Below are 21567 nucleotides of genomic sequence, written 5' to 3' on the forward strand. Positions count from 1 at the left end.
CATTAGCACCTAGGGACAATTTCGAGCATTCAAACAACCTATCATGCATGTTTTTTGGAATGCAGCGGGGGAGGGGACGGACCAGAATACCCGGAGAAAGCCCACGGGAAGAACATGCAAATTCTACACAGGAAGTCCGCAGCTCGGATTCAAACGCATGACCGCTGTACTGTGAGGCGGACGAGCTAACCAATCACCAAGTCCCCCTCTGAGGGAACCCCCCCCCCCCCCCAAACATATATCTATATATCTATATATATATATATATTTTTTTTACTCACACTCTGATTTACAGTACATTTATGCTGCACATCACACAGAGAATCAGAGCACACGCAAGCATGCAAAAAGAGATGTCAGAGTCAAAGGGGTGCACACACTCAACTCAACTCTATTTATTGAGCACTTTGAAACAGCCATCGCTGCATACAAAGTGCTGTACATGGAGCAACTATCATATATACAACAAAAAAGCAATAAATCAGTAACAAAGACGAGGCTCGATCCCCTCTGAGCCTCCGTTTAGTTCTTGGTACTTCTAATAATGTCTGGTCTGCAGACCTGAGGTGCCGGGCAGGTGTGTAGGGGCATATGAGCTCAGAGTGGTAGGGTGGCGCAAGGTCATTTAAAGATTTGAAAACAAATAATAGGATCTTAAAAATAACTCTGAAATGTATAGGGAGCCAGTGAAGGGATGCCAGAGTAGGAGTTATGTGCTCCCTCTTACGTGTGCCAGTCAAAAGGCGAGCAGCAGCATTCTGGACCAGCTGGAGACGCTTCATGGAGGATTGGCTGACTCCAAAGTAAAGTGCATTACAGTAATCGAGGCGGGATGTGACAAAGGCATGAATTACTGTGGGGTCAGTTCCTTGCTCAAGGGCACCTCGGCAAGAGTCAGGAAGCAGACTAGTATGCCAACAGGTAGTTGGCATTTTTCTTCTTCTGTTCACAGCAGGACTCAAACTGCACCTTCACGTTCTTAAGCCCGAGTCATTATTAAATACGGCTTCGCATGATGATTGCTTGATAGTCCTGAATCTATTCCACACCATTAAGACAATTACTATGCCTGTTCCTCTTATCTATTGTGTTTGATAAATACACATCCGTATTAACTCTAAGACCTGTCAAGTAGCGAGCACAAATCATGACAAAGACAATTATCACGATGATAATGATTATTGTTGTCATTGTTGTTATTATATGACATCCACGTTTAGTAACTCCAACTGTCGATGGGTTAACATGGCTGGTTTCTTTCCCAAATGCATATCGATCCATCCATTTTCCGATCCGCTTTATCCTCACATGGGTCGCGGGGGGTGCTGGAGCCCATCCCAGCCGTCTTCGGGCAGTAGGTGGGGGACACCCTGAACCGGTTGCCAGCCAATCGCAGGGTTTGAAATGCATATATTGTTGATCAATGCACTGTATATTCTCATACAATTCCCTAGTAAGTTTGAACATGCTTTGCAGTCGTATCGGTCCATTCCAGCTAGTGATGCACAACGTGATAAGCAGTACATCTCTCACCTGTGTATGCAAAAAGGGGATGGCATCGTGCATGTCCCTTTTTGTGAATCTTGAGTTTTTCAAATTTCCACCAAGGCAGTTAGCAAAATGTTCCAAAAATATGACTTTATGATGGAGGATGATGTAAGATCACAATGGTTGACGAATGAGGGCATTCATATTTGGATGTGTTCATTGCGCGACATAGTCATGCAAATGTCAAAAAATGGATTTGCAACAAACATTTTCGGAGTTTCAGAACAACCTAATTATGTTCATGTCTTAACTAGCTTTTACATAATCCCACTAAATCCGTCCATCCATCTATCCTTCCATCCATCCTCATTTATCGCAAATTGCAACTTATTTTGTGTCTTATTTCCATTTATTGAGGACCCATTTTCCATTCGACACCCTCATGTACGATTTCCGTCCAAAAAGCCCCATGGTAATGGAAATCCGTGAAGTACTCATCTTAATTTTTTTTTTTACAATTATTACATGTATAATACAATACTGTATTGAATGAAACCAACGAGTAAACCGTTTTTCAAGCCCAAGCATTAAAAACCCCTGAAAATATAAATATTTTCTTACAAACAACTGACATTTTTTAGAAATACAGCACAGAACATTTTGTCGACATTTCGGGTTTTGTCATGGAGAAAAATTTGGCAAGCTGTGCAGCGATGAGGCGCGGAGACTGCTGACGTTAGTCGACAGTCCCTCAGCCAATCAGGAGGCAGAACACAATGCACTGTTAAAAAAATGATAATAATAAAAAAAATCCATGAAACAGCGACACCGTGAAAGATGAACCGTGTTGTAGCGACGGATTACTGACCACCACACTTGTGTCAGCGGGACTATCTAAGATCAGAAAGAAAATGCCAAAGTCATTCTATATGTGTGGTCGATTTAATTTTCACCTCGTACACAAAGCATATCTTTCATATATGGTACACTCTACGTGCGTACTCGCGTGCAGATACAACACAATCAGATTTATATAAGAACCAGTCAGTCCTGTCCCCTGTAATGCCCACAAAGAGACTTAAAATTCTTGCTCCAATCTTGTAACAAAGGAAAGTATGACTTGAATCAGTTCACATAATGTGGGCAAATGCGGGTGCTCTTTCTTTCCACGTTTATCTCGCCATTTGTGGATGCGTGTGTTTGCTTCTGGGGCAACCGATAACAACAGGCACAATTGATGAAGATGTGGTGGTGCTCATGTTTCGTTTTTTTCCACCAGTCTTGGTTTTCAAGCACTTGTGGGGTCAGCTGACAAGTGTATTGTTGAAGCCTTCATGCTCATCTGAGAGTATTAGTATTAGTAGTATGACTACCACTGAACCAAATGAACTTTTGGACAGTTTTGCTCGGTTGCTGGAGGTTATTTTAGCCACGTTTTGTTGATTTCTGCTTTTTGAAGTCATTAAACCTGTTACAGATTTTTTTTTTTTTTTTTTTTGCCACATTTGCTGTGATCACAGGGGCTTGTTAACCTTTGCTGATCATTTGGCGCCACCTACTCCCTTGGGCCTTGTGTGCACAAAAATCATGTACGACTCGGTCTAGTAATGGCTGTAACACTAGACGGCTATTTTTGACCCACTGAACAAACGGCTCGATTGTGCTGCCCCAAGGTGCATGACATCACTTGATATGCCAGGGGTAATGTGTATTATACTCCCCGAGGGGCCACCGATTCTTGAGTGCGCCAGCCTCACATTTGAGTACAGCATTTGGAGCCTGCACGGAATTATTCAGGTTGGTGCGTCGATCATCCCTCTCATGTGATATGGCTGAATCGTTTTCTATTTGGTTTTGTTAAATCATTGAACTGTGCCAAATAATCAACCGTCATGCGCTTGCTAAACATTGATCAGAAAAAAAAATATGATGCTAATCATTTTTTAATGCAAAATCCATTTTTTAAATCCAAGTCTTCGATTAATTAATGGAATAATCAATAGAATAATCGACTCAAAAAAATTTTGATCGTGACCAGCTAATCCATTTCCATTTATTTAAATCGGGTCATCTTACGTTAGCCTTATGAGCTCAATGCTTCCTGCTGTGGTCAGCTGGGTAAACCTTCTGGTTTGTCCTCCCGTTGTACACACACACACAGTGCATGCCAATGACTTTTATGAAGCGGACTGTTTTTGATCGCTTTATTTTGACATTGTCTGAGCCTCTGGCAACCACAACAAACATTCATGGACGTCTCACATCACTGACCTTACTGATTGGCTAGTCTTGGAATATTATTGCTTCATATAGGCGGACTCGTGCGTGCGTGCGTGAGACGAATGGTGCCCTGTGATGTTTATGGCTTCAGATGACTTTAAAAAGTGCGGTGTTGTAAGGGAGGGGAGAAACACAATGTTTCGTTCAAGTATGACTGTTTGCATCTGCTTGTTAGTGAGTGAACACGTCAGTTTTTGTCATTGTTTGTGTGTATTCCCACGAATGTTTCGTTTAAATGTCCTGGCAAAATGTTGCACTGTGATGTATTGTGCCAAATGGAATGGCTGGAACATCGTACTCATTCCTGATCACACATTTCTTAGCCCACCACACTATAAGGCACAGCACCATACTAACTTTTGGACTGGAACCCCGCGTGCAACCAAATCTTTTCAGGTGGTTGCACCAGCACAGGATGAAGTCACACTCTTTTTTTGGGGGTGGGGGGGGGGGGGTATTGCATGACCATATTTGCTGATGTAAAGGTGCCTTAATAGGCATCCTGTTGTTTAATATGGTGTGACGGGTGACACTGACTGGAGATAAATGTCTACATTAAATAAATCAATACTTAATATTTTACGGTAACAAGAAGTTTGTCTGCAACAAAGGTGCGTATTTGATATAATTTTAAAAGAAGGCACAAAAATAAACAAAGGCTTTGTTTTTAGGTGAATGTTATTTTCTTCAACTTTTAGTGGTCTGCTCTTCTTGTAGGGGGAGGGATTTGTCTCAAACGTATTCACACTAATATATTTACAATTTTCACGTTTTTCAGATTCATAATTATACCAGTAATTTGCCCTTTTTTAAAATTAATCTTGCGTGTGCATTTATTATGACTTATTTGTAATTGCCGTATTTTCTGCATGCCGTATTTTAAAACTGTTTTCATGTATAGAGCGCCCACCGCATTAAAAGGCACATAGAATAGAAGCTACAATAGTGGCTCCGGTTGCATTATGCATCCAGTAGATGGAGCTATGCTAAACGGACGACAATAGATACAGCTTTATTTGTATAGAGCTTTCACAACCTCCGCAGCTGTAACAAAACACCTTACAGAACATTTAAAATACTACGTCCAAGAAATCTGAATATTGATCCTTATAGAAGGCGCGTTGGATTGTAAGGTGCACTGTCGGCTTTTGAGAAAATTGAATTCTTTTAGGTGCGGAAAATACGGACCGCTAAAAGAACCGTTAAAGGTGGAATTCATGGATACTCCAGTTTTGAAAACCAAGGCCAGTTTCGTACCGGGGTTCAGTACCGATCCCTATTTATCAGTAATATAATTAAAATGAGTGGAAATGTGAGTAGTTACTTCTACATTTACAATGTGTGCCCATATATTTTCTCCTTGCGGCCCTAAAACTTCAGGTTTGGGCTCCTGGTTTAAAAAAACAAAAACAAAAAAAAAGTTCATCTGGATCCTGTTGAGTTTCACAGAGAGGCGGATAAAAGACAAGCTTGACACGAATCAAGAGAACGACCAGAGACAGATGTGCTGATAGATGCATCGAGATATATCCTGTGATCATGCCAAGAGGGCCTGCAGACATCATTCAGCACATAACCACATCACTTCATCAAATCAGAACTACTAAGTGGAAAATGTGGATGTTTATTGAATTTCAAACAATTTACAAACATTTTCTCACGTTCCAGTATTTATTTTCGTATATATTGGCAGTCTACCTAACAAGTTCAAGGCCTCTGCCCATTGTCCTTTTGAATGCTTTTATTTGTTTTTTGGTTTTGTCTTTTCTTCAGCAAGAAGTAATAATAATAATAATAATAATAGATTTTATTTATAAGCGCCTTTCAAGACACCCAAGGACTTGCTGAGAAAATTGCTTACCAGAAACAACTGCTGACATTCAGAAGTTGTCAGAAGGCTTTACTGAGTCGGTTTCTGAAAGGACCGGTTGAGAACAAAAATCTACCGAGGCAGTTTATGAAAATATAGGTGAACCAAACGGTTTGAATTACCTTTTAAGACTTGGACTCATTGTCTAAGCATTTCATTCAGTGACTAAGACGAATCACTGGATTATTTCCTTGATGCCCTCCCACAGAGTGAAAGCCTTTAATAACCCTTGTGGTGTGCTCCATTCAAGGCCTGTTTTTAAGATGGATGTCAGGAACTGTGCAAAAGAGCTCGTTAACACTAAGTCTCAGCAGAGGAGTCTCCACAAATTCACCGGACTTTGTTAAATATGAGTGCTTTTACATTATTGGTGATTTGAAATATGTTGTTTTACAAATGTTATGGCACAACAGTGTACCATTTCAGTGAACATGTCAATTTTTAATTAGGGGTGGGCGAGTATCGATACCAGAGATGTGTATCGGGCCGATAGCAGCCTCGTAACCATGACAGCCTCAAAAAAAAATATATATATATATATATATAAAAAGTGTTATCGCCTAGTTTGAATTATTTTAGATGTTAGATCAGGGAACCCCAGCAATTTACCGTTTTTATAGCTTGTATTCTTATCTCTCTTTTGTGCACACTCTCCTAAAGTATTTCCCTAGCTGCAAGCCAATATTACAAAATGCTAAGCAACAGAAAATCAACTGTGATTACACCAAGGCCTAAAATAGACAAAGGAAGACCATAAATGTCAACGCAAGCACAAGTAATATGGAGGGACACTTCATGACATGGAATAACAGCGTTCACATCTCTGCCATCTCTAAGTTGCTAAGAGACCACAGCTACTGCCAACATTGACTCAGACCATCACTGAAATTGGACGGAACGTGTTCACAAATTATGCTAATATCATTCAAATTCAAAGGCTAATGACTTAATTTTCACTCTCTTTTGACTAGCAATAGCAGCTGCTTTACTGTGAGTAAATATGTATCGTTGATCATCAGCGCAAAAAGAAATGTATTGTAAATGTCATCTATCATATAAATCTAATCATCATGCAGTGTACTTTTCCGTTAAACAGCAATGGTCTATTAGGGGTGTTCACACGGCAAGATTTGGTCCGGTGCTACGCCAGGGCTGCCCCAGTAGAGCGTTCACACGTGCAAATTAGCTCAGGCGTAGCCCCGGAAAACAGCTTACACCGGACCAAATTTGATCCACCTCAGGGAGGTGGTTTAAAAATTTGCTCCGGAGCAAATGCTTGTTAGCGAAGCAGCACCGGTGTAAATTTGCACATGTGAACGCAACTGGGTTAAATTTGCTCCAGAGCAAATGCTTGTGAAGAGTTTACGTACGGCGAGAATGCGTTGCTTTTGCGCTCTGTCGGACTTCCGTCATGTGTTTGTTTAATAACAAGACTTGGCTGGTAACATCTTTCCTTTTGTAGGAGACTGGACTGTCTCAGAGTTGTTTGTGTAGTTTGTTCCTTTGTTGTGTGTTCACAACCCCCCAAAATACATCGGTGCAGCGCCGGTGCAAATATGTGCCGTGTGAACACCCCTATAGACTTGAGTGCACCATTATTAGCACCGCTAGCTTCTAGCGCTAAACACTGGCAACAGGCCCCGTACAATACAGTGTCGGTGTAATTATCTTTTTTAGCACCCTTAATTAGTGATTAAGGGCGCTAAGCTCATGGTATTTTGTATTCATTACCACTATATCCGGTGTTAAGGGTTGACTTGAGTTAAATCAAACCGGGCCAGGCATGAAGAGTAGCCGAATAGCTAACCAGATAAGTCGATTTATACCATTGTGTATATCAGCTGAAAAGCTGATAGCAATTCTTTGTAGCTACCTATCTCTTCACCACCACCACCTCAAGCTCTCAAAGCATCAGTCACCTTGTCGCCACTTTTTCATGACTCGCCCATTCTAACGCCGCTGACCAAATCAATCATCCTTCCATCCTTCACCCAAAGTGCTTGTCCTGTGTTTGGTTGGAGCATACATTGGAAATGAGGTTTACTTACACCCTGGACGCATGATTGAAATGCATACTGTAGTTTTGGCGACAACATTCCACTGATAAGACATTTTATTTACAAGTATTTGAACCACGGTTATTAAACATAACATTTGTTTCTTGGACGTGTGTATTTTAAGTTGGCCGTGATAAGGGTTGACCATCTGTGCGCTCTCTGTGATTGCGTCCAAAGATAAAGTGGAGTTATCCTTAGAGTTAGCTGCTGTGTCCAGTGGCTTTATCTGTATTGTGTAATGTGGAGAATGTGTTTGATGTGAAGGAGATCGGCAGAACTGAAGAGAGATGAAGTCCAAGAGAAGGGGTCATTTGTCAATCGCTGTTACACACCTGGTGGCTCTGGTGCCCCACTGAGTCAGGTGGAAGATGACAGCGACCCGTGGAATGTTTATAGACTGTTTTTATGACGTGTCTTTGTAAAACAGTTGTTGTTTCTCATATTAGCATAAGGGACTTTGTGCTCCAGAGTCAAGTGTTGATTTTTACGGTATATCAGCTCTTTGTTATTATGTGTTGTTTCATATTACGGTCTGAAAAAAAAAATCATGCAGTGAAACAGTTTGTGCAAGCACTATGATTTATTTGGAATGGTCATTTTGGTGTTCATGCTAATGTTAACTCAACATGAGAGGTGTCTAGGTTGGTTCACCAATATTGCGTAGGCTCCGTAAGGAACTAACAGTTGGCTGTTCTCCTTTTTACAAGCCAAGATACCACCCATCTAAACATAATCACATCAGCCTCCTGGTCGACCTCAGATTTGTTTGAATTATCTCCCATAGGAAATAATAGAAATACAAATAGTGAGTTCTACGGTCAAACTTACACAGCTCCACTTACGCAAATCAAATTTTTGGCAACTCTTATGAAGTCATTTTTTTCTTGGAACTGAGTGCCTCAGTTTAAAGAGCATGTGACCTTCACTTCCACTACGAGACTATTCATAGAGATCCTGTGTTGCACAAGACTTGTTAAGCAACTATGTGTGTGAGTATGTTTTTTTTTCTCAGCTCTTTGCACTTTTTCAGTAAATACTCTGAGCTCTGACTGTATTCATCTTTTGCCTTGGTAGACAGATGATGAAGCTTGAGGGAAACCATGTTTTGGTCAGTCAAGGGAAAAGGGAACATTGTGAATTATGTCTTTCTTTATTTTAAAGGATTGAGCGCCTACTGCGGTTCAGTGCAGACATTTTTGATATTTGATCAACAGGTGGTCTTTGGTAAAGCATCTGCCTGCAAATTTTAAAAGGTGCACATGTAACATTGCAAAACCAGCAGCAGTCAGGTGAAATAACCCACCTTGGGTGTCTTCTTTTTGATTCTTACATGGGCTTTTAGGAATGTTGCCAACCTAAATGTTGAATTTATTGAAGCTCAGTTATGCACGCAGTTCTCGCCACAGTTGAGGTTTCTGTTGCTTTGTGGAATTCTTGAAAATACTTGTGTTTTGGGATATGGGTTGCAATCATTCTGGGTCACCTATTAAATACTTTAATCTTTGTAATAAAGGCATTGATATTTTAAGAATCCTTTATGTCGTCCCCTCAATTTGTAACAATGGCAATCAAAGTAAAGCATCGTTCCCACATAGCTCCCAATGCCATCAAGGCATCCGTTTTCCTTTTACATTGAAATCAGTTTATTAGTCTGTAACTCCAAACGTGGCCACCCAATTTTGACCTTAATTCATCACTCAGATTAGGTTCAGTGAAATTACACACCCATTGTCAATCAGATGTTCAATAACATCCGTTCATTATTTGGGACTTTGCATTGTTAAAATTAACTGCATAAAGGCCAAGGCCTCCATATAAAATGGAAGTTTGTCTTTTTTTTTTTTAAACATATTTCCTCTCCCTCTGTTACGACATACCAGAACTGTGTTCATTTTTACCATCTCAAACAGGGATGAAATATAATGGGGAAAATAAGGTGAATGAGTGACCCAATTTGTAAGTTAAAAAAAAATAGGTAGGATTAGGAGACGTAGCTCAGATTATTATTATAGTAATAATAATAATTTATTTATTTTCGCCTTTATTTGCCAGCAAAAATATCTGATACAAGCACTCGTTGTTGGCAGCAAACTCAACTCACTACGCGACAAGCAGCAGTTTGGCACCAAGAGGAATTTTCTTCAGAAGATAAACTTCAAGCTATTCATTGACTCTGACAGTTTGCTGTCAAATTTGAATTACCGCGAGCACAAGGCTAACGCACAATGTAAAATGCCAGAGATGGGCGAACAAGTGTATGTGGCGACGAATGAATATTTGAATACACACACATTTTTTTATCAGATGACTATCACTGCAGCTTACTGAAGCACTTAGTGGTGAAACTCTTCTTTATTCTTGTCTCAATGACTATATTAAACTTTCCCCTGGGAGGCCAAGGCGTGCACATCAGATGCTCAAGGGCACTGTGGAAGCAACATGACAACACCAGCTGGGGCATAGAAAGGGGAGGAAATGTGCATCTAAACTCAGCTCTCAAACAGGAAGCCGCCCGGGTGCTCTCATTGTTGTGTTTTTATAGACTTGACTTCCTGCTCGCCCCCTCCCCCCCACCGCCCCATTACCGTGGTTGCCATGCCAGTTGTTAATGGAATGGATTGTAAAGATTATGGAGCGTGCATAGCCTGATCTGTGTTTACTGACCAAAGTATGACACGAGGTTATCATCAAATAATTATCTTGCTTCTCCGGACATTTATAGTTTTCGTTTTGATGCCCAAATCTCTCTCTCTCTCTCTCTCTGTCTCTCTCTGTCTCTCTCTCTCTCTCTCTCTCTGTCTCTCTTCACTTAAATTTTGAATGGCATTTGAAGGCGATAAGCTTTCACGATATTGTAATGATGAAACGTTTTTTGAGCAAGACGAAGGAAGAGAAGGAGTTAAGAAAAAAGAGGATGTGGCAGTCTGTAAAAGATGACTAAAGGGGAGTGTGGAGTGTAATTTTAGAGTCAGCTGTGAGTGTGACACCCGTGCTGCTGTTACTTTACTAGACAAACACACTGTGACTTTATTACAGGGGTCCTCGAAATTCTGGAAAATGCATGAATTTAAACTCTTGAAAAATACGGCAGAGCCCCAAAAGTTATTATAACACAATTTTGAAATCAACCACAATCTTGGGGGAAAAAATATGCCTCTGAAGTTGCACCAAAACATGACATTCTTTCTGAAGTGTATTTTACACAATTAAAAGTATTTACTTTTATTAAAATAATTTAATTTAATTATTTACCAATATTAAACCTTGTTTAAGAAATATGATGCCGAATGAATGAAAAATGATGACTACAAACTGAAAAATAAACCTTACTGCCAAATTGGAAGCTGTACGTATTTATGATCCGACTGCTTTGTGAGATACAAGATTGACCATGATGAGTCAAAGCTGCCAATGTGGCTTAGACCAGCTGCACACCAAGTGAAGTGATTTACTCCCAATCCCAAACTCGTTGCAACAACAAAAAATATCGTGACTCTCGGCGTTCTGATCCAAAACAATATTTTGAAGTGCCACTGATTGTCAAGGAAAAATCGGAAATCCCGACACTGAGAAGATGTGACAATATTTCCAATGTATGATGGAATGTACAGTATGTGCGCATTACCATGGACGCACCGTGCCCATTTGGTTGTGTTCGATCGCATCATTCTGTGTTCAGTTGGCATAAAGGGACCCCAGGACTAATGAATGTTCATGAATCTGACGTGTAAAATCTTTGGGTGTAGTTACTCACATTTGTGTCACATGTCAGTCAGTTGTCTTTTCAGAAGCTTGAATGGAAAATCCAGACTCCCGTCATGTCTAAAATACAGTATATATTGTGCACATATATTGGGTTTTACAACAATACTTAATTAACCATAATGACGTTTTTTTTTTTTTAAGTGTTTGAATTTCATCTTGTCAATACATTTAGTCAATTCTAGTATATTCATGTGTGCTTGTGCACTTCTGCTGTCGGTCTCCTGGCATTTAGAGAAGGTTCCCTGCATTGTCAGGATGTCCCGTTCTGATGCCACCCCCCTTTCTTTTATGACATAATTACAAAAAAAAAAAGATTTAATACAAATTGATCAAACCTGGTTGAAACGAATTTTCCAAGCCTTTGGTTATATTGGCATGTCGTGATTTCAATATTTGCACGTACCATATTGTAAACTACACCAATTGGTTTATTTCACAACACAGTTTTATTATCTGCCTGGTTGTTTATTGACTTGGTAGAGAATGGATATCTGTCATACAGTAGGCGATATTGTGCCTTTTTCAGTGTGTGCTCATAGACAAGACCGGCAAACCCGAAGCGTGTCACATTTCTTGTCTTTTGACAGGTTGTCCTGTCACTTTACCTTTTGTCTTTCTTGTCTTTCCATTTTGTTGTGTTTATTTCTCAGTTGTGCTGTGAGAGAGGCAGTGCATTGTCCTTGTCTTACCTGTTGAACCAGTCAAAAACATTACACACCACAAGTTTACGGCAAAAGGCTTGGGACGAAACTGAGCCAGAATGCTCGGTAGTTATTGCATAATGAGCACGTACGCAGACAGTGCTGTTATATATCATGAATGAATGCTGTCGAATTCAGGGTTCCCACGGGTCCTTAAAGTTCATAAAAATCCATAAAAAAGTTGTAAAATTATATTCTTAATTGTCCTTAATTTTAAGGGAAAGCTTCTAAAATCAATAAAAATGCGTAAACATGTATTTTTATTTGAAAATACATTGACGTTTTATATTTTATAAATTTAAATTTTTCTTAGTGTACTTTATTTGAGAATGAATTCAAGTTTTTTTCATTTTCCTACCTGGAAGGTAGAAAAATGAAAATTTGTCATACAGTATGTCAAATAAAGGTTTAGCTGATTGCACCTAAAAAAAAAAAAAAAAAGTGCCCTTCCTTTGGCAGCAAGGATTTGAACACCAGCTCAGTGATATGTGGCTTTCTGGTCAGCCCGCATATTGCTGAGCGGGCATTAAATCTACCGTGAATCCCCTGCTGAATGGAGAAAATGTCCTTAAAAAAGGGCTAAATTAGCCCTCACAAGTCCTTAAAAGGTCCATAAATAAAAAGCAAGTGGAAGAGTGCGAACCCTGTAATTACATTCATGCCCAGCAAATACCTGCACACCATATTTATCACCCCCCCACCCCCCTTGGTTTCTTGATGGGCCTAAACTGGGGCACATTCAGCCAGTTTAGAACATTTCAAAATAATTTGTTTTTGTTTTGTTTTTTCTAAGTCAGCAAAATATACTTGGGGAAATGACAGAAAGATTGCGTCACAATCTTTTTAGATTTATATTCATGGACTTCCACTAAGGTTAAAAAAAAAAGGGACAAACAATCCGTCAAGATTTGTATTCTACTCTTTAATTATGCAGTAATGGCAACCTGAGCACTGCGCCCTTTTTGACACATTTGAGCTGCTTTGCTGCATTTTTTTGAAAAGTACTGGTTCGTGAAAATGATGGTAGTGAGTCATTTTTGCCAGCAAAAAAAAAATTATTCGGTATTGGAAGTGGTAGTTGGGTCAAACATGTGTTCCTATCGCTCGCTAAAATCTAATGTTAGCTTATCTGTCTCTTTTGTGAGGACCAATGAAGTTAGAAGTTGTATACATTCCGCGGGGTGCAAACTATGCGGTATGCCATTGTATTTTTGTCAACATCATCACCAAAATAATCCATTAATTCAGTTTAATAATCCTTGTAGTTGCTGCCACACTGGTGGTGTTTATATCACCACGAAATTACGCTGTTGTCAGGCACTCTTTTTTTAATTTTTAATTTTTCCTTTCTTCTAAAAAGGCCAACTGGGTCAAAATCCAGACTTCAAACTACAATCAAGACGACTTGTCAAGTGATGTAGTTCAAATCTAAATCAAGTCAAGGCATTCTCGATTTTGGCAAGCAAATCGAGTCCCAACTCGAGTCGAGTCCCCATCTCTGGGTCGCAAACAGTTTTTGAGACCATTAATATTGTTAAATGTCTTTGCGACCTTGAACGAACCTTGAAGAAAAAAAAAAAAGAAGAACATTCGCCACGGGCACACACATTTGCGAACCTTCGCCGCACAGTGAGATCCAGCCTTAAGGAATCAGCAAGTTGCCAGACCATTTTAGCAGCCATTTCTGATGTTGTAAAAGTGGTATTTGACAGTTGAGCGGGGTGCGGTTTGAGCGCGTTCAGTCGACTCACCCACTGCATTTGAGAACGGACACGATGGTATTGTTCTTCATGATCTTGAAACCACATTTGACATACTTAATTCTTATTTTTGTTGGCAACACTCTGCGGTGTGTCAAATGTGCAACACATTTGTGTGCTTCACAAGGACTTTTTTCTTTCTTTCGTTTTTTTTTTTTTTTAAAGAAAAATAGTCAAATTGACTGAACTGTCTTGATTTTGTGGACAATCACAACCACTCTGCCAACTCCATGGAATAATTTGTGGCTATTTGTTTCATTTTGTTTCGTTACCCTCCCAGAAAGTTGAAGGCTTTCTAGAAGTCATCCTTCCTTGCTGACACAACACGTTCCATTGTCAGGATTGCAATGCTATTTAAATGCAATCAACACAATAGACTGTAAGCGAATATCATCCTTAAGCAGATATCCAAACATTTTAGCTTCAAATGCCTGGTTGAGAAAATGACAGTGGGGAAAAATAAATGTGGTTGCACAGGGTCACTGACAGAACAATTACACTGTTTTTTCGAGGCTTAAAGTACTGTTTCCTGCATGGGGAAGTATGTTATTATCAGTTATTTTACAAGCCAAAGGACATTGTGTATCCACTCACTGGGAAGCCTGGCTGCCAAGTGGTTAAAAAGACTATTTCTCCACTTGAGGATCCAGTGCATGTATTGAGTGCGGTTTTGGTTCATAGTAACTGAAGGACCTTCGATTAGAAATTACAGTACGATAATGGACCAAATCCTATTGTTGTAAAGCAGTCTTAAAGATCACTTTTTGATTTAAAACAATTTCCAAGTGTCAAATAACTTTCACATCTGTGACATGCGTTGTAAAATACACCATATGTATTGTATTGCTGAAAGTACCGTATTTTCCACACTATAAGGCACTTTGGAGTATAAGGCGCACTCTCAGTGGGTGGCCTATTTTAAAACTGTTTTCAGATATAGGGTGCACCGCATTTGTAAGGTGCATAGAAGCTACAATAGTGGCTGCAGTTGCGTTATGCATTCACTAGATGGAGCTATGCTAAAGGAATACAATCCAATATAATACCATACAGTTTTATTTATATAGCACTTTCACAACTGCTGCAGCTGTAACAAAGCACTTTACAGAACATTTAAAATACAATGTCCAGAAATCAGAATATTGATCCATATATTAGGCGCATCAGATTATAAGGCGCACTGGCGGCTTTTGAGAAAATGGAATACTTTTAGGTGCGCCTTATGGTGCGGAAAATACGGCAGTCTGTTTTAGGGAACGTTACCTCCACCCCACACCCGAGAGGTGAACAACCTTTCCATACCCCATTATTGCACCCACCTGTTACCAGGTGTGCCTGTTCTTCTGTGGGATGTGCCAAACAGGGGACATTAGTCACTTTGCATCGCTGCCCTCGATCCATTCCGTGTTCCTGCTGCCGTAGATATGAATCTACTTGACAATTGGATTATCCGATGATAGCGACATGAAGCTAACCCCAATTCATGCCATTTTTTGATTTTGAGAGACTTTTCCTACTGATGTGTGCCAATCACATTTTCTTTTCGCATCATCACTACATCCTGTACTCGCCAGTGTTGTTCCGGTGGCAAGCCTTTCGATCTGAAGTGTGGTGCAGATGTGTGTCAGCAACAAAAATACAAAAAAAAACCCCAAAAACAACAAAAAAACAAACAAACATATTCATTACCCTTCACAATTGTGCAAGTGAAAGATTTACTTTGAATGAGTCTTAGTTCTGGTTGCTTCCGTCTCATGTGAGAATTTATCCGGCATGACAAATCTCCAATAATCGTTATAGAAATAAAGCATAAAATGCACCATCAAGTAAATAATACCAAACCCAGTAGTCAGTGTCAATTAAACAGCCACACTCCCAGAAACCGCAAAGTTGATGTGACTTCTCAGGATTTATCTGTTGTGTGTCTTCTTGCGTGTGTAGGCACGTTTTGTTTTGTTTTTCCTTGCAGACACAAAAGATTAACTGTTAGTAAATGTTAGACCGGTGTGTATTTATAACCACTGGGAGTCAGGGAGAAATACTGGTATTCCCACTTGTAACGCTCTTTGTGTTCTTTTTCGTCTAAGCCTATTCTCCTCCTTCCCAGTGATAACTGCCCTATTTCTCATTAGGCATTACCATGAAGTGTGTGTGTGTGTGTGTGTGTGTGTGTGTGTGTGTGTGTGTGTGTGTGTGTGTGTGTGTGTGTGTGTGTGTGTGTGTGTGTGTGTGTGTGTGTGTGTGTGTGTTGACGAAAGGATTTCTTTCATTCCAATCCTGGCCTGTATTCAGGCACCTCCTCTGATGAAGGATTGACACTGCAGCACTCACTGTGTCACATGACTGCAAAGAGCTACTTTAGATTCCGTTCTAATCAACCATGGCAATGAGTGGTATTTACTTCACACACTGCAGGTTGACATTTCACGACCAACCGCAGCAGCACATCGATGATGTCACAATGAATTTCTTCAAGGCGTGTGTGTTTGTGTGTATGTGTGTCTTTGCGCACCCCCCACCACCCTCCAGTATTTTCCCAAGCTGTTCCCTTCCTGGATCCTGTTTTCAGTGCCAGCCAGATGAGGCAATCGTTCCCATTGACTCAACCCTGTAATGCAAATATGCCCAACAGCATGCAAAGAACATGGAAATATGTGTGAGTCGACGTCAGGGCCAGACAGCCAAAAGAGTGAAAAAGGGTTTTAGAAATGACACCGATGACACGTTGCACTCTTAAAGTCAGCAGACATTTTAAATTACAGTGCAACCTCGACGGTTGAGCACAGTGCCTCGCAGAGTCAGTCTTTTGATTTTCTAAATTTAAGTCTAGCGTGTAATGCTGTGTTTTGGCAGCGGTTTTGTGCAATTAAAGTTGTGCTTTCAGGGAATTTTGAATGGGACTGGGAAGCTTTATGTTTGACGCAGATGGTGATCGAAAAAAATAATGTTTGCATAAATAACTTTTTGTTGCCACGAGGATTGATGTTCAAATGACAGTGGTTTTATTATCCGATCCAAAGTCGTATGTTTTGTACAAATGTGGTGGCGGCATCTTCTCATTCAAGCAAAATTAAAGGCTTAAGAACTGGGCTCAGATAATATACACAATGTGTAATAATGTCCTGTTTTTACCGCCATCTGTTTGTTTCTTTGCTTTGTTTGTGAGTGAATTTAATTAATTTACTGGAAACTTGGTGGAGCAGTGGAAACAAACGTTCTGTTGCCAATGTGATTGATGTCATCGTTGTTTTGGTCCACTTTAGGATGGAGCGAACAAAGTGTGAAAGATACTATGAATTGTTGCGTCTCCTTTCCTGCCTTGCAGATTCCTGTGTGTTGTGCGTCACTTTGTTTCCCATGGATCTCAGGGTGGGAGAGCGGGGGATGCGCCCTGGCTCCGACACGGCACTCCTTACGCCATTGCACCCGCCGTTGCTTCTCAGCCCTTTTCCCCCGCAGTCCCGCACGTCCTTCTCCCAACAGCAGCTTCAACAGCACATACGGGTACAAAGAATCAATGCTTTCTCGAATACCTATTGTAAATCTTTTTTTTTTTTTTTTTTTTGGGTGAATTGATACCAAATTTCCGCAAATAGCGGCCCCTTTTCGAATGGGTGCTGTGTGTCAATTACTCCAGATATAAATTCATTTATTATGTTAATCAAAAGTATGGAGTAATCTGCACACTCTAAGGGAGGATGATAAAATGATGAAACCTATATAGTTTTTTAAAATTCTATAAACGTGTTTGGAGTAGGCGTTAAACCGATGAATTGATGAGTCGACTATTCGAAAGCTACATTTAAAGCTTGAGATATCATCATGGTATGTGCATCTTGTCTTCGAAACCAACTTTCAACCCGCCCGTTTGCCACCATTGCCCGACTTCCGAGTTTGATACGTCTGAGTGTTCCATACATCTGCGCGGATTCGTGAAACCAAAAATAGGCCGGGTGTGAGTGAGCATTGCGGTTTGTCGCGCCAGCTAGGATGATCGTTTCCTCGTTTTCCGATCTTTCCTCCAGCGGGACTGGTGATGAGGAACGATAGTCAGAGCCCATCTTTGTCGCCTAAATGGTTTGTCCACGAGAACTTTATTCCGATCACAACACAGCACGCTTTACAACACTGTGTTATAACATTTTTCACAGTACAACTACTGTCGTGGACAACAAAAAGTCTTTGACAACACCTAGTTTACACAAATACAGGCCTCGTTCCCAATAGAAACTCCGCCAATCTATGGTTGAATGAATAAATGCCACTTGTAAGGAAATATGGCATTGTCATTTTAAAACAGTTGTATTCTATCTTTATTTCAGTTCATTGAAATATTTTGGAAATTATCTATTTTATTCCAAAACAGCACCATGTTTATTGTAAAAGTGAAATGCAAATGTTTGAACGTTTAGTTTAATATGGAGCAGCGGAGACGTGAACAGGAACACCACGAGAAGCAACAAGAATTGCAGCAGCTCAAAAACAAGGACAAGAGTCAACAAAGTGAGTCAGTTATTCAAAAGCTACACACACACACACACACACACACATTTTATTGAACCATTTTCCTCTTTTTCACAAGGCTGTTTGCTTTTAGTTAAATATAACCTGACTGGTGGAGCTACAACAGCGGAGTTAAATATAGCTTTGAATATTGGCACAAGTCATTGGGTCAATATTGACTTAAACACCTTCTGTCACCTCTTTGTACACACATGCACCAATATACACACACAAAACAAGTGACCTAAGCATGCATCAGACTTCGGGGCACCATATTCACGAAAAGTCGATACAGATTTATTAGGAGCCATTTTTACATATTTAACTAATAACCATTTCTAAGGTATATTATGAAGCATCTTCTGTTTTGTTTCATGAAAATGTCTGACTTTTTTTTTTTCGGATGCATTTTTGTTGGGTTGATTGTACAGGTGCAGTGGCCAGTTCACTGGTTAAACAGAAACTCCAGGAAGTCATTTTGAAGAAGCAGAAGCAAGCGGCACTGGAAAGAACAAATTCCAACACTTTGACTTCTACGCCAGTGACATACAGGTGACTCAAGATGCATACACGAGTTGGCAGTGCAGTATCTGCGTGATGCATGTTCTCTATACAGTATATTCAAATTAAAATTCATGATTATTATTATTTTTTTTTTTTGAGGATCGGCAGTAATATTTGCCAGCATGCTTTGCTGCAAATCAAACTGATCTACAGATATTTAAAATAATCCTCATTTATAATTGGAGACATGCATGTTATGTCTTAGGGCTATCACTAAATGAATCTTTTTGGAATTGATTATCCGATCCTATTATTCCATTGATTATCACGACATTGAGTGATAAAACACTTAAGTTTGCCAAGCCGATGTATATCAAGACTATACTCACTTAAAAATAAAAATATTTTCTTATAAGATAAGGCCTGGTGTCGTTGTCTTGCCGGGCCAAGTGCCCCTCGCTGCCATTTCGGCTGCTCCAATGGCCAGCTGGCAGTGGACATAAAGACTTAAAGAAATTTAAAATGAAATATCCTCCCGTGAATATCACACTGGCCTGTTCTTTATTTTTCCTTCACGGTTCCCAAAATAATCACCTTACACTCCCATTCGATCACAGCTTAGCGATGTGTTGGTAGAGCAAGCTACGCTAAGCTAGCTTGAGAAGCTAAAACATGCAACATGCAACGTGACAAGTTTAACCGGTCACAGTAATTTAGCGGAAGGCGCTTTGCTCCCATTAACTAGAGATGGGATGTGCTGTGACGAGACTTCAATACTAGTTTGCTTTCAAACCATCAAAGCTGAGTTTTTATTCCCTCTAGTTAGTTGGCGCCTGCCTTGTCGTCACATGTACATGTTCCCGTTTTCAAGGTCCACCAGCGTCGCTTTGTAGCAGTTACATGCAACGACATTTTTGTTCATTTTTTCAATTTTGGAGTATTGCTCAGTGGGACCGTCCATCAGCAACAAATATTCGTGCGTGGCCAAATGTTGGTTCCTGGTGTCATAAATGGGGTCTTAAAATGAGCAATTATAGTTTTCAGTCATTTCTGTGTCAGGCAATTTTTGCGGTCGATTTAGCCAAATTAGCGGGGGGGGGGGGGTTGTTTTGCTTTCTCCCAGCCCTAGTATCTCTTTGAGCAGTAGATCTTCATAAAAAAAATGGTGTACTGTTTTTTTATGTCCCTAAATTGTAAAAATGAAAAAAGGGCGTCCATATCACGACTTATTCTGGACCCTAAAACACAAACGCATTGTCAGTTTGTCACATTTTGAGGCAGTCGACTTCCATTACGGATAACCCACTTCAAGGTCAAATGGTTTAATTTGGATTTGTGCTGTGTGTTCTCAGTAAACTGGGTCCGGACCAGAATGTTTCATCCCAGCCCCCGGTTTTATCTCCTTCGCCTTCTCCAGAGGGTTCAGAAGGGACACGTCTACGCAGGGCAGGTAAAATACACAATAACTCAGGATGTTGTTATAATGTCAGTGGATTCTGACAGGTTTGATATATGAAATCTATCAATTGGAACGAAGGGCAGCACAGATGACTTGTGGTTACCATCTGCCTCCCAGTTCTGAGGTTTGAGGTTGAAATTTCAGCCAAGGCCTTCATGTGTGGAGTTTGTATTTTCACACTCTGCTTGAATGGCTTTTCTTCCGGGTAGGTCAGCTTCTTCCCACACTCCAACAATATGCATCTGAGGTCATTCCAAGACTGTAAATTGTCCATAGATGTGAATGTGAGTGTGAATGGTCGCTTGCCAATGCAGTATGAGCCCTACAGTTGACTGGTAATCATTCCAGCGTGTACCCTGCCTAGTGCGCAAAGTCAGCTGGAATAGATTCAGGCTTCCCTGCGACAACAATGAGGACATGCGTTACAAAAAAGGAATGGATATTTAAAGTAAACTTGACTCAGTAACTATATTGACAAGGGAGTGAAAGTAAATGGACCATATTAAAAAACAAATACGACTGCCAGAAAGTTATGAAAATCACTATATCAGCGAGTGATAGGTTCTGCTTGCTTCACCATTTTATAGAAATGCTCAATAAATTATTATTTCGGAAAATAAGCAAGCAATCTGAGATTGGGTTGTGTTTGTGTCGCATCCGTGTAGCATCTTTATGTGACACGACTGTATCAATGAATCACCTCAAGTAAATCTCATCACTTATGTATGTATTTATTTATTATCAAGCATCTGAGCCCAATTTAAAAGTGAAACACAAGCTGAAGAAACATCTCAACACCCGCCAGAGCCCGCTCACCCGCAAAGAGAGCGCACCGCCCACCATCAGACACAGAGTACCTGATACACTGGGTAAATCCTTGATTTGACATCAAAACAAACTTTTCCAATGCCATGATTCCAAATGAGTCTGACTTTTTTTTTTTTTGTCTCCCCATGTGGGGTCTCGACAGACTCATCTCCCAGCAGCAGCAGCACTCCAGTCTCTGGCTGTAGTTCCCCCAATGACAGTCTTCCCAGTGAAAATGGGATAGTGCCATCTGCAGGTGGCCTCTCGCATGAGGTGAACAAATGTACACAGATATTATAGACACGCAGTTAAGGAGACAGAGAGCTCATTATTCTTACATCATTTGTAAATCGAAAACAGCGTAGGTTAATTA

General features: G+C 40.2%; 1 protein-coding gene across 4 annotated transcripts in view; it reads left to right on the top strand.

Moving 5' to 3' along the window:
- Positions 1-21567, top strand: part of hdac7a (histone deacetylase 7a) — a 60010-nt gene that overhangs the window by 16910 nt on the left and 21533 nt on the right. For all 4 annotated transcript variants that reach the window (XM_086107178.1, XM_086107169.1, XM_086107195.1 and 1 more), the window contains exons 3-8: positions 17247-17425; positions 18334-18424; positions 18856-18976; positions 20281-20378; positions 21134-21256; positions 21358-21467. In XM_086107178.1, coding sequence (XP_085963304.1) covers positions 17279-17425; positions 18334-18424; positions 18856-18976; positions 20281-20378; positions 21134-21256; positions 21358-21467 — 690 coding nt within the window. In that variant the 5' untranslated portion in view covers positions 17247-17278. The remainder of the gene's footprint in view (positions 1-17246; positions 17426-18333; positions 18425-18855; positions 18977-20280; positions 20379-21133; positions 21257-21357; positions 21468-21567) is intronic.

The sequence above is a fragment of the Hippocampus guttulatus genome, chromosome 1 (genome assembly GCF_054856545.1).
Source record: "Hippocampus guttulatus isolate MCC_2025c chromosome 1, RoL_Hgut_1.0, whole genome shotgun sequence".
Taxonomy (NCBI): domain Eukaryota; kingdom Metazoa; phylum Chordata; class Actinopteri; order Syngnathiformes; family Syngnathidae; genus Hippocampus; species Hippocampus guttulatus.